The following is a 10114-nucleotide window of genomic DNA, read 5'->3' on the forward strand; positions in this document are numbered from 1 at the left end:
CCTGAAGATATGGAAGGTCTGACTTCAGCACTCCCTTCCAAGCCCCCCAGTGCTTCCTCCCCTTCGGACACACCAAATCAGACTAGGCTCCCGTGCAACAAACACGAGGGGAAAGCTCATGCGCCAAGAGATCTCTTAGTCTGCAAGGTGCCACAGGACTCCCGGGTGGTTTTGCACTCCCTGGGCAGGAGAGACGAGGGACCCCACCGCATTGCTTGGCTGGGTCGCTGCTGAACCGGTGGGATCCGATGGGAGAGGCGCGCGACTGCTGTGCAGAGGGGGGAGCCCCTTGATTTTGGGGACCCCCCATGTCTCAGTAGCCGGCGCCCAGCAGCACCCCAGGCGGCAGCACCCAGCCAGCAGTGCAAAGCGGGATCTCTTTGTGCCCGGGCAGCAGGCTGGGGAGGCGGCTCCGAGCAGAGGGCGCCCCCTGCGGGCGAGCCGTTCGGCGCGGCGGGGCTCACCTGAGATCTCCGCCTGCGGTACCCCGCTCAGGCTGAATCCTTTGGCGGCGTAGAACTGGCGGACCTCGGCGCAGCTCCTCGCCTTGCCGCCGCCGTCCCCCCGCGCCGAGGAGGAGGCGACGCACAGCAGCCACCAGCCCCACGGGAAGAAGAGGCGCATCCTCCCGCTCCGCCGAAGGACAACGCCACGGAACCGAGCGCCCGGCGCTCGTTCGCTCGCTCGCAGCCTGCAGGCAGGCACGGGGCGCGGCTCAGTCCCGGCGCCCCGCTCGCATCCCGGAACCCCGCGGCGGGGAACCGGGCGGGTGCAGTCCCCGGGGCGCTCGGCCGAGCCTGCGAGTGCCCCCGACCGCACTGGCCGGGCGGCGGGAAAGGAGACGCTGGGGCGTGGGCGCTGCCCGCGAAGGACAAAGTTGCGGGCGGCGGCAGCGGCAGCAGCAGAAGCAGAAGCAGCGAGCCCGGCCGGCTGCAGCCGCGCGCCACCTGCAAAGAGGGCGAGGGCGGGGAGCTCCGCGGCGAGGCCGGGCTTCCCCCGCCGGACGTGGCATCATGCGGCCCCTGCGCCAATCCGGGCGGGGAGCGGCCCTCCCCCCGCCGGGCCCCCAGGCTCCTCCCCGCGCCCCGCCGGGGGCCGCGCCGCGCCGCTCTGCCGGGGAGGGGGCCGCGACCGGCTCCGCCACCTGCTCCCCGCCCCTCGGCCCCATCGCCCGCCGGCTCCTCTGCAGCGCTGTGCCCCGCGGCGTCCCGGGAGCGCGGCGCGGGTCGGGCATCGCCTGCCGCGCGGCTGCTGCGGCTCATCCCGGGGCGGGCGGTTAGGTCACCTCCGCCTCGCCAGCGCCCTCCCCAGCGGGTGCGCGACAGGGCCCTTCGCGGTCACCCACGCAGCTAAGGGAGGCCGGGGGCACGGGGGTCACCAGCCCCCGGGGGGGGTTACCATCAGATTCATAAATAAGGGACAAGGGGGGGGCGCACCGGGCCCTGACCCCCCTCCGCACTCAGAGGCGACTCTCACTCCGCAGGGAGAAGGGGGGTGTCAGGCGAAGGGACACAACCCAGCGGTACCATCCGTTTTGGGGCGGGGGTCCCCCAGCCGGGCGCTGGCCCTCCTCCTCTCCCTCCCGTCCTCCCTGCCTCCCCCTCCAGCGAGACGCGACTGCTCCACTCAACAGCCCAGTTCCAGTTCAAACCAGCCAGGCCCCTCCTCCCGCCTTTGGCCGGCATCCCGGGGAAGAAAGGGGTCACCTGGTTGCCTAGGTTACCAAGGGCCATTGAGTACCTGTGAGAGGTCATCCCACCGAAATTCCCATCACCAACACTGCCTAGGGAAACTGAGGCACACTGTGGGCTAGTACAGGGCAGTAGGAAACAAGCCACCCCGTGAGGGCTGTACAGGCTTTGGGGTGGAGCTGTGGATGAGGGGTTTGGGGTGGTTGGAGGGGGCTCTGGGCTGGAACCAAGAGCTCTGGAGTGTGGGAGAGTGCTCAGGGCTGCGGGGAGCTTGTTTAGGTGCAGGCTCTGGGGTAGGGCAGTCGCTGAGGGGGAGCAGGAGGAGGGGACTCAGTGTTGAGGCAGGGGGTTGGGGTGCAGGAGAAAGTTTGGAGTGTGGCCTTCAGCTGTGTGGCACTTACCTCAGGTGGCTCCCAGTTGGCAGTGAAGTTGGACTAAGGGCTCCCTGCCTGCTCTGGTTCCATGTGACTCCTGGAAGCTGCCGGCCTGTCCTCCTCTGCTCCCACAGGAGACACCCCTGCACTTCCCATTGGCCACAGTTCCCAACCAATCAGGAGCTGGAGAGCAGGTGCTCGGATTGTGGGAATTGCACACAGCATCTCTGATAGGTCTTCTGCCTAGAGGCAAGAAGGACATGCCTGCCGCTTCTCAGAGCTGCATGGAGCCAGATCAGGCAGGGAGCCAGCGCTGGCCCCACTGCACCTCTGCCTACACTGTAATGGCCAGTCAGTGGTGGTATCAGAGAGGTAGCCGAGTTAGTCTGTAGCTTGGAGAACAAGTCTTGTGGCACCTTATAGACTAGTAGACAGGAGTCACCAGGGTCCCTTTCTGAGCAGACGATTCCAGTCCAAAGCTAGGCACCTGGCAACCCTAGTCAGAGGTGGCAGCCAAGGTCAGGCTGCAGCCCCGCTTTGTGCTGTACAAACCCCATGGCAGAAGAATTCCCTGCCCTGCTGGTTTGAGACAAAAGATGTACTATCCACCCCACCTGACAGTTACAGAATTGAGAGATCCAGTTGTGTTTCCCAGCAGCACAGTGTAATTCTGAGCCCGGGTCTGCCTGCCTCTCTCTCAGACAGGGTATGTCTGTAATGCGATAAAAGACCTGTGGCACCAAGCCTGGGTCAGCTGATGTGGGCCCACAGAATTATGGGGCTGCCACAGGAGACGCATCACGTCTCCTCGTGGTTGAGACCAGGTTAGTTCTCTCACAGCAATGTGAGTATGTGTACGCTGCACATGGGTGAGGCTAGGCCTGGTCCCTCTCTCACTGCCCCCCTCCCTGCTAGAGCCCAGAGCCCATCCACTGGCCACTGCGTTCCATGCCCCCCGCCCCAGTAGTGGCCAGGCAGGCAGGCAATGTAGCCAGAGCTCTGGATGGGCAGTGCTGTCCCGGTGCCAGGAGGACAGGTAGCACAGCGCAGCCCCACCCCAGGGGATCTTGTGCATACTGGAGCCCCCATCTACCTGCCCCAGCCCCTGGCATAAAGGGAATGGCAGACAGGAGCAGGGTCCGGGGGCTGTAGCCTCATGTGGACATGTTTGGGAAGGGAGAGCCTTCCTGTGCCTAAAATCCCCACCACCCATGACAATACAGGCCCACAGCTGGCCCTGTTCAGCTGACTGAGGCTGATGGGGCTCAGGGTGTAGGTCTATATAACTGCAGTGTGGACACACAGGCTGACCAAGGACAGTATCAGTCTAAGCCCAAACATCTTCCCTGAAGTTTTACAGCCCCATAGTCAGATATCCACTGGAAGGGACCGAACCCAGCCTCAAAAATGGGGAGACACAACCTGTCTTCTTGTGCTATATTGGTATCTAATGAGGTACTGGGAGTTAGCAGCCCCTTGCTAAACAAGAAGTGGGGGGAAACAGCATTTGCAGGTAGCAATTGCACTCTCTTGTTTCCTGGATCAGAGTACAGAAGCTTAATGCTCACAACCTTGTGATTAAAGCTCTAGATTGGCCTAAGGAGATACTAGTTTAATTACCAGCTGTCAAAGGCTTCCTGCGTGACCTTGGTCAGGTCCAGTGTTCCCAGTAAACTGAGCACTTGAGCAGCTGCCCAGGAGAGATTCAGGTGCTGCCCAGATGATTAGCAGATTGCCTATAACTGGTGCGGATGTGTTTCTATCAGTGGTGTACATCAACGTATACCTTGGTGCACATAACAAAATTTATTCTGTCCCTGGATTGAAACATTTAGAGGGAACACTGATCAGGTCACCTACTCTCTGTGACATATTATCCCCCTTTTAACAGAAAGGTAACTAATACTTTTCTCTCCATGCCATTGTGAGAATATATTAATACAAACATAAATGATTGAAGTGTTCAGATACTATGGTGATGAGGGCCAAAAAAGTAGATGCATTTTTGATTCTAGACACATGTGCTTTCAGAGTAGTGCGTAAATTGAGGCTCTATAAAATCTTGAGACCAGCATGGAAATTCACAGACTAAGAGTGATTGGTTTCAGCATGCCATTACTACACGAAATATTTCACTCAATCTCAATGGCTAGGAAAATGTAATCAGACTACTGCCACTTCTTATCACTGAGAAGAACAATGTTCCAGAGGCCAATACTTTTGAAAAGAGATTTGTGTAGAACTGAACAGCATGTCCCCAATTCTTTCTCCTGTTGGATCTCAGGCTATATCATCGTGGCATTGGCATGGACAATGACACTACAGCACTTAGTGAAAAATGTACAGTACTCCACTCCTGTTAGTACTAGCTAGAAAGTGCATGCTCAGGGGTTGGCCCACAAACATGTTCAAATTGGATCAGGACAGACCTACACTGGTTTCCTGGGCAAAAAATTAAATCCTTGAATAAGGTGATCTGCAGAGCAGCAACGTATGCATCTCGACTGTAATGGAACAATACAAAATTGATGCTTTATCTTCAACTGATGCTATATTCACATGACAGACCAAAACAGCAGAAAGAACTAATACAACCATCATATATTCTATTCAAGTGTTTATTACCCTCCCCACAGCCAACAAATAGAACCTGTTTATATAGGGAAATTGTTTCTGATGTAATGAAATGTCAAGTGGTTTCAATGTATTAGCATGGACTTCCACATTTCTCAAACCTTGTCTAATTGCCTATTGCTAACAGCAAGCATCAGCACGAAGTCCAGGTAAACTGTACCCAAACATACTTTCACTGCAGGTCTGGCCAAAGAGATTTCAGGGCCCAAGGTTGCACACTGAGAGCATGGCCAGGCTGGTGGGTGGTGCATGCTGAATGCGGAGCCCTGAAGGGACAGGGCGTAAGTCAAATGTCTTGCTCACCTTGCCCTAAGGCTGGACCTGTTTCACAGCCATTGCAAATCCTCCTCAGCACTTCTTCAAACACAATGGATAGAACCTTGCTGTGGTTACACCTTTTTTCTGGAAATGACGTATCACATAGTATTTCTCTATGCAACTGGTAAAAGGTTTAAGCTACATAATGGTGCTTATTTTAAATAGCCCAAATTCATCTGGTAGAACCCTTCACAGGTTCCTGGAGTTGCGTCTGGGAAGGAATTTGTCCAGAATGTTTTCTTATTTTTCAATTGTTGTGAAGCAAACACATCACATGAACGGAGATAGAAAATACATTATAACTATGTAAGAGGTAAAGGCATTATTCCTGGGCCTGATCCACAGAGGCATAAACTGGTGCCACAGTGGAACCATGCTGCTTTATTGCAGGAGGATTTCATTCGTAACCTAACTTGTGCTGCCTGATGCCAGGACCAAATACACATCAATAGTGTTGGATTTTACATGATGCACATCCATGTTCCTGAGATTAAAAGAGAGCGCTTAATCTGACTCTCTTCCAGCTGAGCTCCTAATGAACAGAGATCAGGAATGGGAAGAGAAAAATGGAGAAAACCAGGAGTAGCAACAAGTCAAACTCAACACTTACAAATTTTGTCTGCGAGTTCACAATGTTGCTTCAGAGCACAAAATAAAATTGTTGGCAATTTTTGCCCAAGACCAGGGCTTCTTCCTTGTGTCTAAGAAAGTAAAATTTAGCTCCGCTGCCTCTGTTGTAAAGGATGCCAGGAAAATGCCTTTTAAAAATGCTTGAAGCAGAAGTTGGCTGGGGAAAAAATGGAATCTCGCTTTCAATCATGCCTTGCTCCTCAACAAAAGCTAAGTAGTCAGGTGCAGTGACTCACTCCTTCTGACATTTTTGGAGAGAAAGCTGTCTTTTCTAACATCAATATTCCCCCAGCAGTGTCTCAATGCTAGCCAATTTAGAAAAGAAATATGTGGGGCAGGGTTGAAAGGTCATAGGCCATCCAGAAAACTCAGAGATCATGGGGCCATGAAATAAGTACAGCCTTTAAAATATAATAAAATAAAATAAAACTCAGAAACTTTGTGAAAGGCCAGCATTGAATTTGAGCTCTTCCTCAATGTATTGTACAAATATAAACTTTATTGCAAAAGCCACTGAGGAGTCCTGAAGGGTTTACCTCTAGGTGTCACTTTAATCTATATTGAATGGAAGGAAGACAGAAAGAGGAAATCTTCCATTCGCTTTTTGAAAGCCGTCACCCTTCTTTAGACTCCCATATTGCCATTGTCAGACCAATACTCCTCTTAGCTTAGTCTGCCCACAGCCCGCAATGTCTCTGCAGTCTAGTAAGTGTGAAATTAAATAATGAAATATTTCACTATTTTACTACATTTGTGGCTGTTGAATTCTGCTGCATCCTCACTGGTTTCTAATGCCTTTTTCACTCTCCTGGAATTTTTTTTAAGTGGTGAAAAGGGAGTAAGAAAAACAAAGTCACCAATGGTCTACAATAAAATACATATATTTGCACAGTACATTAGATAACCTGATATTTGTATCCCAGTTGGATTTTGTATCTGAATTTTTAAAAGGACACTAATATTTTTATTAATTTTAACTAAAATGGTTACTGTCTGATGAAGAACAGCCTTCAGATTCTAAATAAAACAGATTTTAATATCTGCTGTGGTGCAGGACCTACAAAAACATCATAAATCTTATGTGTTGTGCTGTCCTCTGTTTATTCTGCAGGAGCAGTTAACTGACAAATTTTATTTGCTGATGCAATATACATAAGCCAAATTACTTTGGTGCAAGAATACATTATATAAACCAAGTTATTAGGCAAACAGACACCTTAATTGCAGATCCACTTAAACTAGAATAAAATGGTTTCCCAATGGAATATGAAACAAACAAGGGAAGAAATTAAATATTCCAAGTTCATCATTTCTGAGTGTAAGGAAATAAAAAGAAGAAAACCTAACAACTTGGTTGTACAATGTACTTAAGTCCAGAAGGTTTAAGGAAATATTAGATACCCATCTCACGCACAGTTCTTCCATATTATTTAAGTTTAATCAAGGTTGAACTTTCTCATAAATTTCAAAATAGCCCATGGATCAAATAACTCTCTACCCCTTTTGAATACACACAGACACTTCTTAAATCACATTCTTTAATTTAAACAAAAAAGCAGTCCAGTAGCACTTTAAAGACTAACAAAATAATTTATTAGGTGATGAGCTTTCGTGGGACAAACCCACTTCTTCCGATCATAGCCATACCAGAACAGACTCAATATGTAAGGCACAGAAAACCAAAAATAGTAACCAAGGTTGATAAATCAGAAAAATATTATCAAGGTGAGCAAATCAGAGCAAATCAGGTCTTTATTAAAGACCTACAACCTATCCTTAATCAGGATGCCACACTCCAGAAGGCCCTAGGTGACAGGCCTGTTCTTTCCTACAGACAACCTCCCAACCTTACAAGGATTTTCACCTGCAACCACAGTCTATACCGCAGGAACATCAGTCCTGGAACTTTTCCTTGCAACAAAGCCCGTTGCCAGCTTTGTCCACATATCTATTCTGGAGATACTATCACTGGACCTAAACAGGTTATTCACAGAATCACAGGCACATTCTCAGCTAACATCAGCTAACATCATATATGCCATCATGTGCTAACAATGCCCAGATGCTTTGTATATTGGACAGACTTCAAACTCTCTTAGACAAAGAATTAATAGGTGTAAAGCAGACTGAAAAACACTCCTGATTCACAAACTGGTCAGTCACCACTTTAATTGAGTGGGCCATTCTGTTAATGACCTGAAAGTTTGCGTCTTACTGAAGAGGAATTTTGACAACACTTTGGAAAGAGAGGCTGCTGAACTCTCTTTTATATTCAAATTTGACACTTTAACACATGGTTTGAATCAGCATGGGTATTTTTTAGCTCATTATAGGGGCTCTTTTGCATACTTGCCTTTATCTAATCTTGACTCTTCCCCCCACCTTCTGCCCCCTACTCTCTGATTTGCTCACCTTGCTAATATTTTTCTGATTTGTCAACCTTGATTACTGTTTTCGGTTCTCTGTGCCTTAAATATTGAGTTTGTTCTGGTATGGCTAAGATCTGAAGAAGTGGGTCTGTCCCACAAAAGCTCATCACCTAATATATTATTTTGTTAGTCTTTAAAGTGCTACTGGACTGCTTTTTTGTTTTGATGGTATATAAACTAGCACGGCTTTCTCTCTGTTATTATTTAATTTAAACTGTTAAAGATAAGGGTGTTATGTACATATGAGATGGCCATCTCATCCCTAAAGAGTCAGGGTGTCATACCTTCTTCTGAGTGATAAAAATCTGAGCCACACAACATAAGTCCATTGCAAGCTTCTCCTTCAGCTGCAAAGCAGGAGGTTAAAAGTCCAGATCCTGAAAGGTATTTAGACTCCTGACTTCTGCTGAAGTTAAAAGTCTAAATACCTTTCAGGATCTGAGCCTACCAGACATAAGCAGGTTAACATAACTTAACTAGTTAACATGTCATAACATGACATAGGTTTTTAAGGCCTGGCTTGATGTAGTCCTGGCTGGGATGATTTAGTTGGGGCTGATCCTGTTTTAGGCGGGGGGCTGGACTAGATGACCTCCTGAGGTCACTTCCAGCCCTAGAATTCTATGCTTCTATTCTTCTATTCCTTGGTTAATCAAAACAAAAAAGCAGTCATGTAACACTTTAAAGACTAGCAGAATAATTTATGAGGTGATGAGCTTTGGTGGGACAGACCCACTTCTTTAGATCATCTGAAGAATTTGAAGAAGTGGATCTGTCCCACAAAAGCTCATCACCTAATAAATTATTCTGTTAGTCTTTAAAGTGCTACTGGACTGCTTTTTTGTTCTGATAGAATACAAACTAACACGGCTATCTCTCTGTCACTTGGTTGATCAAGTTAACCAAGATCTACCATATGGTACCTTCCTGATAATAGTTTGGGTTGTGCTCTGTGTATTTCCTTTTTTCCTGAGAGAACTCGATTGAGTACCTCTTTTGACTCTCTGAGTGTAGAGATTTCTAAACACGCCTTTCTCCCCAGTGATCCCTCTGTTTTCTCCAGGTTCCAAGATTACTCCAGTGACTTACACCCATGGGCTAAGTCTACATTTGCATTCCTCTTTCGAAAGAGAAATGCAGATGACGGAAATCAGAGATGCAAATGAAGAGCTGATTTACATATCTCACGCTTCCTTGGCATAATCTCTTTTTGGAAGGGATTCTTTTGAAAGAAAAAAAGCAGTGTAGAGGGGGGCTTTTTCAAAAATAAACCCCTCCTTCAAAAGAACCTGTCTTCCTCTTTTGTTTCACGAAGGGTTCTTTCGAAGATGGGGTTCATTTTCAAAAGAGTCCTGTCTACACTGCTTTCTTTCTTTCACAAGAATCTCTTCCAAAAAGAGATTATGCAAATTAAGTGCAAGATATGTACATCGTGCCTTTCAAGAGAGGAATGGCAGTGTAGATGTAGCTCTGAAGAGTCTGTAGACCAGAAAAAAAAAGCAAGCAGGATTCAACTACCAGCACCGACCACCTATGTTCTGTTAGTCTGATCCTTATCTCCTCTCCTCTGGCTCTCTGCCACCTGCACCAGATAATTACTGGACATTAATAGTAATAGTAGCATCCTTCAGTCTATGTAGACTATGGAACGCGCCCTTCATAGTTCCGTCTGGCATCCTCATTTGCAGCATCGGCTGTGACTCTGAAGACCCACACGAGAGTGACAGTCCTTGCTGCATCTGTTGCATATGTAATGGGTGTCTGGCAGGTCCTTGCTGTGCTTTCTGTGGGCTTGCTTCTTCTTTGCTGTCTGTCTGATTCTCAACTCACCCTTCTGAAGGCTCTTGTATAGTTCCTGCCTCCATCTGCTGCGATCGTCTGCCAGCTCCTCCCAGCTGTCTGGCTTGATGTCTACTTCCCTGAGGTCTCTCTTGCAAACATCTTTGTAGTGCAGCTGGGGGCGTCCGGGAGGTCTTTTGCCAGAGGCTAGCTCGCCATACAGGAGGGAGTTTTGAGAGGGGCTCTCCTGGGGAAGGAG

General features: G+C 48.8%; 1 protein-coding gene across 1 annotated transcript in view; it reads right to left on the reverse strand.

The window, feature by feature from the left end:
* Window positions 1-991, reverse strand: part of GPC1 (glypican 1) — a 316778-nt gene extending 315787 nt beyond the window's left edge. The window contains exon 1 of the mRNA XM_075004430.1: window positions 465-991. Within this exon, the coding sequence (XP_074860531.1) occupies window positions 465-624 (160 nt within the window). The 5' untranslated portion in view covers window positions 625-991. The remainder of the gene's footprint in view (window positions 1-464) is intronic.
* Window positions 992-10114: the final 9123 nt, after the last annotated feature.

The sequence above is a fragment of the Carettochelys insculpta genome, chromosome 10 (assembly GCF_033958435.1).
Source record: "Carettochelys insculpta isolate YL-2023 chromosome 10, ASM3395843v1, whole genome shotgun sequence".
Taxonomy (NCBI): Eukaryota; Metazoa; Chordata; order Testudines; family Carettochelyidae; genus Carettochelys; species Carettochelys insculpta.